Consider the following 16,300-nt stretch of genomic DNA (forward strand, 5'->3'; position numbering starts at 1 on the left):
CTGCAGGCGCAGGCCGACCCAGGTTCAAGGCCAGGGAGGCGGGGCAGGAACACCCACTCAGACTATAACTCTCCATGGGAGGAGTATCAAAATAATATTTTAAGGAGAGAAAGTAGAGGTCTTGTTGCAACTGGTTAGAACACACACTTTGCACAGATGCCCTTCCTGTAAGAGTCCCCCTTGCAAATCCCCGTCAGGGCATTTATCACCCTGCAGGAAACTGCTGCTTATTTTTGACCCACCTCTTCCACAACAGTTAAGTGAAAGTCACTCAGTCATGTCTGACTCTTTGCAACCCCATGGACTATACAGTCCATGGAATTCTCCAGGCCAGAAAACTGGAGGCGGTAGCCTATCCCTTCTCCAGTGGATCTTCCCGACCCAGGAATTGAACTGGGGTCTCTGAATTGCAGGCAGATTCTTTACTAGCTGAGCCACAAGGGAAGCCCTTCACAACAATATGAGCTACTTAAGAGGAGTAACTGGATCATTAGTGTAACCTTTGTATTCCTGGTATTTAGCAGATGCTCAAAAAATTATCTGTTGCATCAGTGACAAACAAAAGTTGGACTTCTAGTAAAAGATATTTTTAAAATATTTTAAATGGTTTCTAAAGAATCTAAAAAAACTCCTTTATCAAAATCTCTCAGACTGAGTCAGCTTAAGACCATCAGCTTTGAGAACTGTTAATACCTGTAAGTTGCATTAACAATATAGTCTCATCTTTAATCTATCTTTAAGTAATAAAGTTGCTACTAATTCAAATATATCCAACAGTTTAAAATGTATCAGCAACACAAAATGCTCATCTTAACACATATTCAGAATAACTCATAGGTTTATTATTTTCCCTTCAAAACTGGTAGGATATTTTATGACAAATGCCCTTAAAAGGAAATTTATTTGTAACACCACTGTTGCTAAATGTGCCAAAGGAAATCATTTAAAAACCACTCCAAGAACTCAGTGTGCTTAAGTGCAAACATACAATTTTAAAGTATTTTTATTCTTAAATTACATATTTTTGTATCATGTTATGAGATATAGGTCATTCAAACCTAAATTATCACTGTACTGTCAACTTTCTTTTTCTTGTCAGCAAATACAACCAAGATGAAATAAAATTTATAAAAACTCAATAATTAGTTAAGTTGTTCCCTGGCCGAACAAGGCATGCATGCATATTCAGTGCAACAAAAGCGCTTGTCTAAAGAACACTGCTCACTGCAGTACACCATCCTTACAATTTCACTACTGTCCCAAATATCCCAAATGATATTGCCGAAATATCATTGAGCAATCTTTAATTTGGAGAAGGAAATGGCAACCCACTCCAGTATTCTTGCCTGGAGAATCCCATGGACGGAGGAGCCTGGTGGGGTCGCAAAGAGTTGGACATGACTGAGCGACTTACTAACTAACTAATCTTTAATTAGTTGAGAGTATAATTTTGTTTTAATCACTTTCCTCACAAGGCATCATCAACCATTAACCCTGCAAACAAGGACTGATGTTCACCAGCAGGACTTACCAATTAAAACCTGACCACTCTTCATTGCAGATCCTCCTGGCAGCAGGCCATGGACCACAAGCCTCTCTCCACCGCCCTGTTTTCCAGTTCTTCTCCAGCTCCACTTGGTCTGATGGATAATCCCAACAAGTACTTCCAGAAGCTTGAGCTGCTCTTTGGCTTTGGTGACGGTTAGCTTTTTGGGGTTTACATAGATATTCACATCTTTGTGCCGCTGCTGGACAACAACTCCCGTTTTTTGATTGGACTGATGCTTTAGAATGGATACTGGCCCGCTGGCATTACTATTTTTTTTATTATAGCGCTTGGGTAAAAGTTTTTTACTTTTTAAAATCTTGGTAAACCGCTTGAGTTTGGGTTCATACTTTTTTCCTTCTCTGTAATCATCTTCTTCGATAATAATCTCGTTCTCACTAAATCTGACATGGTTCACAGTAGGTGTCTCAGGAAGGAGGCTTTCCACCTCATCCTCACTCAACTCCAAATAAAACAGCTCTCCATTTTTCTGCACACTGTCCAGCCATTCAGGCTCAAGGTCACTATGGAAAAGAGAAAAGACAGTCTGAATTGCAGCCAAACATAAGAAAAACAGTTATGCCTTTCCAGCATAGGGATGAGGGTAGGGGCTGGGGTGAAGGGGGATGGGAAGGGTGAAAGCTCCTTGATTATCTCAAAGTCTCCTTACTGTTTCTAATTTACTGTGAGCATCAGCATTATTTACTGTAGAATGCTGTTTATAGAGCCTTGAAGAACTGGGGTTGGAGGAGAGGGGATCAAAATGGCACAGTGATAGAAAAGAAAGCAAATGAAAAAAAGAGATGGCCCTCTTCTAGAATCTAAGGTTCTGTTTTGTTTTTTAAATTTAATTCCCTGTGTGGTTTTTGTTCACTTTAGACAATTTCACTGGACAGTAATTTATGTTAGTAGTTGATTATGCAATTATGTCCACAGATGTAAGACATTTGGAAATTGTACATAAAAACATCTTATTTGCATAGAAATTATTCATCATGGCTGACATGCTAAAACAAAAACTAAAGCCTACCAATATTAAGAGACTTTGTTTATATAATAAATTTTCAAAAAAGGAACATTCACTCACCATGGACTAAAATCTTTGCTGAGATCAACTAATTTATCATACAATCACAGTTAATCATAATCACTTTGTAGCCTAAAATTTCCATAAAATTCTTTTTAATGAACAATTTTAGCAGGAAAAGTAAACCACATATTACATAATTCATCATGTGATTATAAAAAAAAACCTTTTAACTGGGAAGTAGGACATTGAAAAAAACAAAATTGTTGCTATTAAAGTGATTGAAACAGCACTGAAAAACACAAATACTCTTCTTAAGATAGCAGAACTAACCACAAACTTTACCCTGTTCAATGTTACAGTTTACCTTTCAAATTGGTATACTTTAAAGCAAAATTTGTTACAGTGGAAAAGAACTAACATGTGGAGAGAGTTTTTTCAGAAACATGGACTGTAATACATTGGCACGAAAGGGTATAATCTGTGTCCTCATCATTCAGTTATAAGACATCTCTATTTTCTGCAGTATTTATTAGCAACCCTGGTTCTTTTAACTTAAGAGTCAAGTGTCTCTTTCTAAATATCATGAAAATTAATCCAAAAAAAATGCACTATTCTATTACTCACTCTGAAACTAATCACTGCCCTGGTCTGTGGTTGGTAATTAATACTGAATTTTCAACTATATATGTTTGGTTAAAAAAAAAAAAACAGCATAACTATCCCCAGATATCAAAACTAATGTTTCTTTGGCCCTTGCTGGTCCCCAGTGTGTGGCATCATTTTACACACTCAGGCACATGTGTATTATTCACCATTATCAGTTGCTTTGAATATATCTGTCTATACCTACAGAGTCGGACACGACTGAAGCGACTTAGAAGCAGCAGCAGCATACCTACATAAATCAGCAGTTAATAACTCTGCAGTTCTACTGATAAATAACTGTGTCTTTGCCATAAAAAATTAGATAACAATGTACCATAATTTAAAATGGCACAATGAAAATACCATAATCATACACAATTACTTATGAAGATACATATCAATTAGAAAATGAATGAAGCTGATTTGCTTTATAATCTCATCCTTTTAATCTGCTATATTATTTATATTAAAAGATATGTGATCCCAAAGACACATTTATCCTTCCCTGCTAAACATGAAGATGATTCATCTTATTCTCTAAAATCTGAATGTGAAACCACTTTTTGGTTACGAGTTAATGATCCCAGCAGGGAAGTGTGCCAGGGAGGGTGGCATTCAGTAGTGGAACAAATAAACAGTGCCAGGCACTGTGCTGAGTACTAGAATTACAGTGATGAAAACATCAGTTCCCTCCCTTGTCCAGAGGAGAGGAGAAACTGAGAAAGAGCTCATGACAATACACATAGTCAGTGCAAAAGAGAGCTTATCCAGCTTGGCCAAGTTGAGGGTGGGATCAAGGGAGACTTTCCAGTAGGGAGACCACAGAAGTGAGCTTTAAAGTGGCCAGGGAGGAGGGCTTGGGGGGCTGAAGCAGAGGATGAGACGAGAAATCCAAACAAAAGTACCAGGATGAGCAAAGGCCTTGACGGGCAGTCTCCTTGGTCTATGTGGACAACCACAGCCAGTCTGTGGCTGTCAGAGCGGAGCTGGTGAGTTGGGGAATGATAGGAGATGTGGAGTTCTAATTTTGGGAGGGACCCCCGCAAAAGGTTTGGATTTTGTTGTGTAGGTAAGAGAGCATCAGTGAAGAGTTTTAGTAGAGGGTTTCCAAGTCAGATAACCTTTGAATAGCTCTACTTTGACAGGATGATAGAAGAAGTTGAGGTGGACAAAAATTCAAGGTGAGAGGCCATGCAGGGGACTGCTTCCATAGTCCAAGCAAATATGATAACTAAGGCAATGGGAGAGGAGATGGAAAGCAGGAAAAACATTTGAGAGACTCTTGAAAATCACCAGGATGTTGAGACTGATTAGATGTGATGCTGACTAGATTTCTAGTTAGCGACTGCACTTTCATGCATCCTTATATATATAGGCAGACTCATTTTAAATAAATGGGCATGTAATTATTGTACAGGTCATCCTCCCTTCCTACCTTTCACTGACATAAATGATGTTAAAATCTATGTACCACACAAGGCCTTGCTATATAGCACAAAGAACTATAGTCAATATCCTGTAATGAATCAAAATGGAAAAGAATATGAAAAATAATATAGATATATAACTACAACTGATTCACTTTGCTGTATACCAGAAACTAACGTTATATATTGATATATAACATTGTATATCAACTATACTTCAGTAAAAAAAAATTCTGAAAATCTATGTTCTTATAACAATATAAAATATATATAGGGAAATCTGCTACTGTTTGTTTTGAAAAAGTGACTGGAACCTATACATATACACATGCACACACCTGTATAATTTATCACTTAAAATCATGATTTAGAAATCCCTAATGGCTACATTAAGGTATGTAGCATGAGGGAATTTGATTACTCACCTACTGATAAGCTTTACACTCACTTTTTTGAGGCGGGTGCTCCTATGAACAATACAATAACCATCCTTTTATGTAGGGAAATATATATATGTACACACAAATATATACTTGTGATATATATGTTTATACATATATATTTTTATCCACAGACTATAGCAATTCACATTTCCACCAGCAATGAATGAGATCCATTTACTTAACCTCTAGATTTAAAAAATAATTCACTTTAAGCAGAATAATTTGCTTTTTAAAATGAGGCAGAAATTTTTAAAAAGGGGATAAGAGACAAAAATAAAGACAAGGAAATGACTGTAGTAAACTACAAGTGAAGACAAAACACAAAATAAAAGGAAAATGGACTGAGAAGTCACAGACCTTGGTTCAGACAGTTCTCTTGAGATTTTCACTTTTCTGAGCTTTAGCTTTTCTCTTCTAGTAAATGGATTCTAGCTATCTCACAGAGCTGTCATCAACAGCAAGTAAAATAACGTGTCTGGCACAGTTAAGGACAAATAAATGACAGTTCCAGTCCTCTCGCCCCACAGAGTCAGAACTGTGGAGAAACGTACACCTTTATTAGATATAGCTCTTGTATTTCTGCACTCTTCCAACCCCTAGCAGTAAATGAAGAGGTCTCCAACAATCTCTGCTAGGTTCCAGCTAAGTGCTGGTGACACATGAACCAAAACTAGACACTGCCTTTAAGGCCACAGATCAGGATTCCCAGAAGGTTCCCTACTTTTGTGCATGCGTGCTAAGTCGCTTCAGTCAGGTCCCACTCTTTGCGACCCTGTGGACTGTAGCCTGCCAGACTCCTCTATCCATGGGGATTCTCCAGGCAAGAATACTGGAGTCGGTTGCCATGCCCTCCTCCAGGGAATCTGCCCAACTCAGAACCTGCATCTCTAGCAGCTTCCTGCATTGTAGGTAGACTTTACCACTGAGCCACAGGGAAAGCCCTCCTTATTTCCACTATAGGTTTTCCTATCACAAAAACATCAAGAGTATAACTGATAAACATGCCAGAAAGTTTACAAAGGTGGAAAGACCATACTCTCAAACTAGTTCTATTATAATGGATGAGGTGTACTAAAAACAACAATAAGAAGCCCCAACTTTTCATTGCAACTATTCATTAATAGTGAAATTAGTATTGTATGTAGATACAACCCACTCTAACAGATGGAGCTTAATCTTGCTTCCTCTTTAGTGTGGACTGGACTCAGAGATGAGCCTCCAAAGAAGAGAGCATGCGAAGTGAAATACAGCAGCTTCACAGTGAAGAAATCTGGCAGTTACCACCTTAACCAAGTGACTGAGGTTATGAAAAACAAGGAAGGACTGAGAAACTGTCACAACCAGGGGAAACTAGGGAGACATGATGACTAATGCCAGATGATACTCTGGACTGGCTCTGGGAACCGAAAAAGGACTTAAGCAGAGGAATGGTGAAATCTGAATAAAGTCAGGAGTTTAGTTAATAGGACTGTACTAATGTTAATTTCTTAGTTTTGACAAATGTGCCATATTTGTGTAAAAGTTTAACATCAGACAAAAACTGGGTGAAGAATTTACAGAAACTCTTTGTACTACCTTTGCAACTTTTCTGTAAACATAAATTTATTCCAAAATAAAAGATTCATTTTTAAGTCTACCAGTTTGAATTAAGATTTTTATGATATATGGGTCACAGTAATCAATATTAACATAAATATCCTTTCATCTCTTTTTCTGAGATCCTATGGTGCAAACTACAAAGCTGTTATTGTGCAAATGTCTTTCAATGAGATTCTTACTTTGTTTATTCTGCTTTGCTCTAAACAGAAATAACTGTATTTACAGTCAGCCTGCAAAGTTTGATGGCATATCAGTTGGGTTCAAACTCTGTAAGTGATGTGGTAAATATGGGCAGAGGCCTTCTTCCTAGAGAAAAACTTGCTAATTTGCAGATAATCTAGTTTGCTTACATAAGCTGTAACAGAAATATATTAAAGAAAACAAACTTTAGATAATGCTAATAAGTTGCTCAATTATTGATGTATTCAAGAATTCCATGTTGATATTACATCTTTTTTTCTTCTTTTAAGTTATTGAATCTCTCAGATCCTTAACTGCGTTAATGTCAGCATTTTTCACCAAGTGAAATAGCATCAGCATTTCCTTGGTCACCACAAGAACGAGAAAAACGTTACGAAACAGCCAGCCCTCACAGCACATTTCCTTAAGGAAAATAGATCTGGGCTACAATTTCAAACCCCTTATGTTATACTTTTTTCTTTTTAGTGGGAAAAGCGCAACGTGCTTTAGCTAGGTGGCCAACACATGTAGCTATGTAGTGACACAGTATTAACAGGTACAGCAGGGCGAGTCTCCAGACAGAAAAACCACACAAAATAAAAGCAGCAAGACAAGTTATCATGGATTCTACCTGGGGCTTGGTTCAGTAAGGACTGGGCTGCGCAATGCTTTTCTGTGTCTTCATTTCTATGTTCTATCTACCAGCAGTATCTAAATTTTCATCTCCAAAGTCTTCTGCTTGTTTTCTAAAAGGAAACAATGATTTTAATGGATAAATCAGTGCTGGCTGTTATGGCAGCTTGAGAAGGTGGGGAACCTGGGGTGGGCTGATGGTGTTCCTTCCAGTCCAGCCACAACCACCACTGGAACACATGTGAAGCACAACAGAGAAGAAGAGATGAGCCAGTGAACGAACAACTGTGAACTTGTTGCATGAAACAACTCTTTACATCAGGGACACATCTCCACTGGAACTATGCTAATAATGACCCCATCCCCTATCCCAATACTTCAGCTAAACGGGGCAAGTCTACAGTGCACTAAGTTAAGGATATGATCTAACTCTGGTAGAACTGGAATCACAGACCAGCAAATCAGTTTCTGTTAGAACTTTACTGTGCTTTTAAAAGATGTCAGGTGGACAGACAGCTCTTCATCTAGCTCAAACACAAACGCCAAAAGTGAGGAATGAAAACTGCTATAAAGAAAACAAGGGCTTCCCTGGAGGTTCAGCAGTAAAAGAATCTGCCTGCAGTGGAGACGTGGGTTCGATCCCTGGGTCAGGAAGACTGCCAGTATTCTTGCCTGGCAAATCCCATGGACAGAGGAGCTGGCCATGAGGTTGCAAACAGTCAGACACTATTTAGTGACTAAACAACAACAACACAGGAGAAAAACTGTTACTGGAGAAATCAAATCTTGTTATTGTTCAGTTGCTAAGTTGTGTATGACTCTGTGTGACCCCATAAACTGCAACACGCCAGGCTTCTCTGTTCTTCACTATCTCCTGGAGTTTGCTCAGATTCACATCCATTGAGTTGGTGATGCCATCGAACCATCTCATCCTCTGAGCCCTCTTCTCCTTTTGCCTTCAACCTTTCCAAGCATCAGGGTCTTTTCCAGTGGACAGCTCTTCACATCAGGTGGCCAAAGGATTGGACCTTCAGCTTCAGCATCAGTCCTTCCAATGAATATTCAAGGTTGATTTCCTTTAGGATTGACTAGTTATATCTCCTTGCTGTCCAAGGGACTCTCAAGAGAATTCTTCAGGACCACAGTTCAAAAACATCAATTCTTTGGTGTTTAGCTTTCTTAATAATCCAACTCTCACATCTATACATGACTACTGGAAAAACCATAGCTTTGACTATATGGACCTTTGTTGGCAAAGTAATGTCTCTGCTTTTTAATATGCTGCCTAGGTTGGTCATAGCTTTTCTTCCAAGGAACAAGCATGTTTTGATTTCAAGGCTGTAGTCCTCATCTGCAGTGATTTTGGAGCCCAAGAAAATAAAACCTGTCATTGCTTCCACTTCTGCCTCTTCTATTTGCCATGAAGTGATGGGGCCGGATGCCATAATCTTTTTTAATGTTGAGTTTCAAGCCAGCTTTTTCAGTCTCCTCTTTCATCCTCATCAAGAGGCTCTTTATTTCTTTTTCACTTTCTGCCATTAGAGTGTCATCATCTGCATATCTGCGGTTGTTGGTATTTCTCCTGGCAATCTTGATTCCAGCTTGTAATTCATCCAGCTTGGCATTTTGCATGATGTACTCTGCATATAAGTTAAATAAGCAGAGTGACAATATACAGCCATGACATACTCCTTTTCCAATTTTGAATCAGTTAGCTGTCTGGTTCTTGACCTGCATACAGGCTTCTCAGGAGACAGGTAAGGTGGTCTGGTATTCCAATCTCTTTAAGAATTTTCCACAGTTTGTTGTGATCCACAACGAAGTCTCAGTTCAGTTCAGTCGCTCAGTCATGTCCGACTCTTTGCGACCCCATGAATCGCAGCATGCCAGGCCTCCCTGTCCATCACCAACTCCCAGGGTTCACTCAGACTGATGTCCATCGAGTCAGTGATGCCATCCAGTCTTCTCATCCTCTGTCGTCCCCTTCTCCTCCTGCCCCCAATCCCTCCCAGCATCAGAGTCTTTTCCAATGAGTCAACTCTTCATGTGAGGTGGCCAAAGTATTGGAGTTTCAGCTTTAGCATCATTCCTTCCAAAGAAATCCCAGGGCTGATCTCCTTCAGAATGGACTCGTTGGATCTCCTTGCAGTCCAAGGGACTCTCAAGAGTCTTCTCCAACACCACAGTTCAAAAGCATCAATTCTTCGGTGCTCTGCCTTCTTCACAGTCCAACTCTCACATCCATACATGACCACAGGAAAAACCATAGCCTTGACTAGACGGACCTTAGTCGGCAAAGTAATGTCTCTGCTTTTGAATATACTATCTAGGTTGGTCATAACTTTTCTTCCAAGGAGTAAGCATCTTTTAATTTCATGGCTGCAATCACCATCTGCAGTGATTTTGGAGCCCCCCAAAATAAAGGATCAATTAAGGTTCCAGGAGAAAGCAGCACTTAAATGGGTCCTTGAATGATGATGCCAAGTAGAGACAGGAAGAAAAGGTATTTCAAACAGACAGAACAAAGTATGTACAAAGTGTAGGAGGAGTAAAAGAACATTGTAGGAATGAGAATGGGTAACTATTTCAGTGTAGTAATATTATGCACTGAATTCTTATGTTCCTCCAAAATTCACATTTTGAACACTACCCCCCAGTGCAATGGTATCAGGAGGTGGGGCCCTTGGGATGTAATTAGAATTAGATGAGGTCACAGGGTCAAGCCCTCATGAATGGAATTAACGCCCTTAGAAGAGCCACAGGGAACGTTTCTCTTCTCTACTATGTGAGAATACAATGATATCTTGACCTTGGACTTCCAGTCTCCAGAGCTGTGAGAAATAAATTTCTAGTGTTTATATACCACTCAGTTTAGGATTTTTTTTTTTCTTTTTTGCTATGTTACATGGCTTGTGGGATCTTGGTTCTCTAACTAGGGAGAAGCTGTGCCCCCTTGGTGGAAGCATGCAGTCCTAACCACTGGACCACCAGGGAATTCCCTAGCATGTTTTTTAATTAGTGGCCAGAGCTAAGACAAGTAGGAGTAAAGGTGACTTAAAGGAAAATCATCAAAGATGGGTCTGAGAGGCTAAAGAACAGATCTAAAATAGCTTTAAAAAGCATCCTAAGGAATCTGGAATTTATCTGGGAGGACATCAAGCTTTTGAGTAGAAAAATGATTTAATAGATTTTTGTTTTTTAGAGCAGTTTCAGGTTTACAGCAAAATTGAGCTGAAGGTACAGTGACTTTTCATATACTCCCTCCCCATGACATGCATGACCTCCTCCACTATCAACATCCTTCACCAGCGTGGTTCATTTATTACAACTGATAAACTCATAATCATAATCACCCAAAATCCACAATTTACGTTACTGTTTATTCTTGTTGTTGTACAATCTACAGGTTTAGACAAATGTATAATGCCACGGATCATCCAACCACTATATAGCATCACACATGGTAGTTACACTGCCCTAACACAATTATTCAAATATTTCCAATTTTAAAATAAAATTTAAAAAAGATGAAGGCCCATAAAGTTTCCCAGTTACCAGGAAGATAGCTTTTATGTTAAAGAAAAGCATGTCTTTTCTAAGGCAGCCACACAAAGATTTCATTTCCAAAGAGACAGAAACGCTTATACATTCAGCCTTTATTTTCTCTTTAAGTGTTTGCCCCTTAGAATATAGCGCTCTTGAGACATCTTGTAAAGTAATAAGTTACAACCAAGAATTAATTCTGAATTCCTAAAAACCAGAGAAAACTTGATGAAATTAAAATGTCAACACTTTCAGGTTTTCTGAACCCTACTCTTAATCCAGTACTTAATACACTGAACCAAAATGCCTCTCGTAATAATCTGCTGAAAAAAGTATTTTGACATTGCAAATATGCTATGGATACTAACAAATTTAGTCAAAGTTTCAGTTATTTCAGGCTACATTATAAGAAATTTCATTGTAATTGAAGTGGTTGAATTTTTTGAACAATACAGTCTGCAGTGATCAAACCTGAAATATTAGATAAGTTTTTTAATCTCAGCCTTCTTTTCCTGATCATAAGGATGATCTGGTTAAGCACATGGATAGCTACTTCATTTTAGCTGGCTTTGTTGGTAATATTCATGCTTGTGTTTAATTATACTTTTGATCCAAACTGCTACACTGTATCTTTTTGTAATAGGTTCTCTATGAGAAAAATAATTTAGAACTATAGTTTAGAAAGTAAACACAGTCAGCTGTATGGAAGAAAGACAGAAAACAGGAGAAATTAGAAGTACCCGGACCAGTTATAAGGCTACTCCACTGGTATAAGGGACAGGCAAGCCGTTTAAGTAAGGCGGTGCCTGTGAGAAGGGGAAGGAGGTGGTAGGTGGATATTAGAAAAGCAAGTCAACAGGATTGGAGACTTATCAGATCTGAAGACCTGAGTAAAGAGAGAGTGAGGTCAGCAAATGAGATGGGCAACTCTAGTGGAGAAACAAGGCAGACAGTGAATTCTCTTCAATATATGCTGAGATGGAGATGGTGGCAGAGAATTACCATATCTCATCATAAGCCTAGATATATACTGTTTGACTTTTTAATTGATGTAATTTGATAAAAGAAAAAAGAAAAGAGAAGTCAAGGTTCAGAATAGGAGAGAAAAAGAAAAATATTGCACTAGACTGGATATTATTAATAATATATTGCACCATAACTCTGAATGAAACATTTTGATTCTTCAATTAGCACCTTCCCACATTAAAACCCAAGAAAAAGACAAATTTTGATATATCCAAGGAATCCTATTCAGAAATAAAAAGGAAAGAACTACATGTAAGTAACAAAATGAATCTCAAAATAACTATGCTCAATCCTGTTCAGAAATAAATGGAGGCCTGTTTCGAAATAAAAAGGAGAAAACTACATTTAGGCAACAATATGAATGAGCCTCAAAATAAGTATGCGGAGTAGAAGAAGCTAGACTAAAAAGAGAGTCCATACTATATGATTTCATTTTTATAAAACTCTGGAAATACAAACTCATCTATCACTACAGAAAGCAGATAAGTGGTTGTAAGGAGTGAGGCAGGCATGAGTAGTATTGGGGAGGCACACAGGGAAACTTCTGGAAGACAAGGATATGTTCATTATCTTGGCAGATGTATACATGTTAAAACTTATCAAATCGTACACTTTAAATATGTATGATTTATTATATGTCAGTTACATTTCAATAAAGATGTTAAAATATCCCAGAAAAAAAATTTAAAGGACGTATTTCTCATCTCCAGTCATTCTTCTTATTTTCAGTGGACATTCCTTAGCTTTTTATAGCTTAATTCTCTTTCTAAAGTATCCCTTTTTCTCCCCATCAGTCAAAGTTTTAAAACTCACAACAATAAACAATTCACTTTGAAAAAATCAAAACTCTAGGTCAATTTTATGAAAACTGGTAACTTTGGCCAACACAAACCAATGTGGCTTCAATGAGTTGGATAACTGTAAACCAAAGCAAAGAAATATGGAGTTATTGCAAGTAAATGTATTTCTGTCATTTCAGGACTGAAAACTAGTCAATGGTTCCCTCAACCCAACCCACCCTCCAGTATTACCTCTGAAGCTTCCTCAGGGACTAGCCAATATGCCAGGTTAGGAGGTACTGCACTAATTTAAAAATTTCCTCTTGTAAGTACCTATTAAAAGTACTATAACCAGAATGTACCTTAAAGACATCTTCTCTAAAAAATGATAAACTTATTAATTCTGTATTGATAATAACTTGCAGCTCAAATTGGTTTTCAGTTTGAAAGCATGTCAGAAACAATGACAATTTCCAGAAAGAATATGCAGAAATTAACTGGCACCTTGAAAGTTCAGAACACTTTATGTGAATCAGTAAGTGGCATAACTTCCTTAATAACCTCCATGTAGGCAATGAAAGACAACAAGCAATTCATCTCTTAGCTTTGATGAGAAAGCTTAGGTTCACATCCCTATATCTTTGATCCACATGTTCCAGGGTACTGTCCAAGCTGGGAAGGCCATCGCTTGCACTGGTGACTCTGCACCTTAGGGAGGTAAATATCATAAGGGAAAAATAGACAGAAGCCTACCTAGTCAGGTCAGTATATCAACTCGTACGTTCTAAACACCAAGAAATGACAGCCATAAAAACTGTATCTTGGTAGGACTTGAAATACAGACCAGCTAAACAGTTTACCTTCGAGATTTCCTGTAGTCTTATTGTTAAGATGTTAAAGATACTGGGACATATGGAGTGATCAGGAAATGACTGATACAGAAAATTTAAAGGCCATTAAAGAAAAAACTAAAATATAATACATATATACATGTATTCGGCATCACACTGCTGCTGCTAAGTCGCTTCAGTCGTGTCCGACTCTGTACGACTCCATAGATGGCAGCCCACCAGGCTCCTCTGTCCCTGGGATTCTCCAGGCAAGAACACTGGAGTGGGTTGCCATTTCCTTCTCTAACGCATGCATGCATGTTAAGTTGCTCCAGTCCTGTCCAACTCTCTGAATCACAAAATGCTTTGAAATAACACATTTTCTAACACAAGGTCCTTAGCTTGCTCACTTCCCAGGTAACAGGGCTAGCTCATTTATTTATTCATCAAAATCAACACACCCCCTTTGAAAACAGGTCTCCTAAATTTCTCCACTGACAACGCTCAACTGTGTGACCTTAAGAAAATTACAGATGCTCTCTGGACTAAAAGTGTGTGATTCTACGATGTAGAGAAACCAAGAGTTTGAATCTCACATTGTCTATGGCTCCAACAGCAAGACCAAGGAAGGTTCCACATAATCCATACTTCCTTCAAGCAGCCTGGCTTGACAGCCATGAATTTTTAAATTATTTTTTAAATGACCACAGTAGAAGATTACACAAAGTGTTTGATATCCTTTAATTTGCTCAAGTCTTCCAGAATATAATCTGTCCTCACTAAGCCTCTAGAACACATTTAAGCAGCCAGTAGTGATGGTTTTCTCGCTTTTTAAAGATAATGATAAAAATGTTTTATATACCTATGGGTGAAAATAACTGCCAAGTAACTGATACTCCTAAATACACATTATATACTCCTGTTATGTTTAAATACATATAAAATGTCATTCTAAGAATGACTATATATGGCAGTCACTGATTGATGCTTTGGCACCAGAACAGTTTCATAGCTAGTTGTTTCAAGCAAACACTAATTACTTTAATTGACCTTTTCAAAAAGTTCTCAATCCATAGCAGTAAGGAATAAATGCCTTCAAAACTGAAGCAGCATTGGGTACTGTGAACAAAAATAACTCTGCATCATTTTTAGGGATAAAAAAGTAGAAAATAATACTTAAGATATTCTGCATTTAAAAATTACATTATGACACAAAACAGAAAACAAGAAAACCATCGAAGTTCTTAGGAAAATACAGCAGAAATACCCCCCGCCAAAGCTAAAATACAGCAGAAATACCCCCCAAAAGTTGAGGTTGTTCTCAATGGTGAGGCGAGGGTTGATCTACTTTCTTTTATATATCTATTCAGTTTTATAACGGCAGAAAAACCTACGTAATTTAAATAGTTGACCAAACGCAAAGGTGTCCCTTCACTCTAAATACTGAGATTAAAGTCACAAAGATCATGACACCAAAGCAAGAAGACACTGCGACAGAACAGAATTTTGTGAACACTCTAGCAGATTATACTCTGATGTATTACAAAACTCACCAAAGAGACCCTCCTCCTTAAAACCTACAATAACCAAGAATGTACAGTAACAGTCATTTCGGCTCACATTATCGCACAGCTGAAACCTGGTGCAAGTAACTCCCACTTATTATAGAACCTCAAACACTTATTCTCTACCACGCCAACACTCTCGAAGTCTCCCCAGCCCACGTGTACACTTTAGGGACAGAAAGGATGGATTTAATTGTCCCTCTTCGAGAACCTTACTTAGAGTCTGTACTCGTAGGGGAGTATGAACCCGAGTCGCTGACCGGATCTTCAGGATCATAATCCTGATCTTCTTCTTGTGAAGAAGGGTCTCCAGGAAGTCCCTCTGGGCTCCGAACCGAACCGCACAACGGCAGAGACGCCATCAGCAGGGATGCCGCCGCTACAAGTAGAGTAATTCAAACCCCGCATCAACTGCTTGCCGGCGCCGCCATGTTGCCTCCTCTCGTGAAGCGACCGGAGCCACGTGACCACCAATCCTCAGCTGCAATTGGTGGCAGCTCAGGTTGCCAGGGAGACGGGGAAGCTGCTTGGCGAGCACTGAGACCCCCCAGGAAGGAGCCAATGAAATAAAATTTCTAGGACATCCGGGAAGAATGGAAGAAGCTAAAACTTAACCACTTACGCTCCCCGAAAGACTCTCATTTGGAACAGCTTAACTTGTTAAAACTAGTGGAGGCCCACTGGGTTTTTTCTTTTTCTTGCAGTTTGCACTTTGTTGCTACGCCGAACGGCTGTCCAAAACCTTAGATGGGCTCCGCCTGGGTTTCCCTAGAGTAAAGGAAACTACCCTCTACGTCTCTGTACGTGCTTGGAATAGATGCTTTTAAGCAATGCCATGTAGGTGTTAATGTAAATATGCGCCATTATTTCTTTGGTTTTCTTATTGTTTCACAGAAGTAAATATTTTCACAGTTCTCCCAAGCGGATGTTGTTGAGGTGCTTCAAATTGGTGCCAATATTGGGAAATCAACTGCGTGTTCATTTTCTAACGGAAGTGTACACAGGTAAAATTTACCTGTCTTTTGCGAATACTTGCATCAACTATTTTTGGAAT

At 38.6% G+C, this 16,300-nt stretch overlaps 1 protein-coding gene across 1 annotated transcript in view; it reads right to left on the reverse strand.

Annotated features, from left to right (window-relative positions):
• The window catches only part of INTU (inturned planar cell polarity protein), an 86,441-nt gene extending 70,742 nt beyond the window's left edge, over positions 1 to 15,699 (reverse strand). The window contains exons 1-2 of the mRNA XM_040250514.1: positions 15,463 to 15,699; positions 1,532 to 2,070 (exon numbers count right to left, since the gene is read on the reverse strand). Of these exons, the coding sequence (XP_040106448.1) occupies positions 1,532 to 2,070; positions 15,463 to 15,608 (685 nt within the window). The 5' untranslated portion in view covers positions 15,609 to 15,699. The remainder of the gene's footprint in view (positions 1 to 1,531; positions 2,071 to 15,462) is intronic.
• Positions 15,700 to 16,300: the final 601 nt, after the last annotated feature.

This window comes from Oryx dammah, unplaced genomic scaffold (assembly GCF_014754425.2).
Source record: "Oryx dammah isolate SB20612 unplaced genomic scaffold, SCBI_Odam_1.1 HiC_scaffold_12, whole genome shotgun sequence".
In the NCBI taxonomy this organism is placed as follows: domain Eukaryota; kingdom Metazoa; phylum Chordata; class Mammalia; order Artiodactyla; family Bovidae; genus Oryx; species Oryx dammah.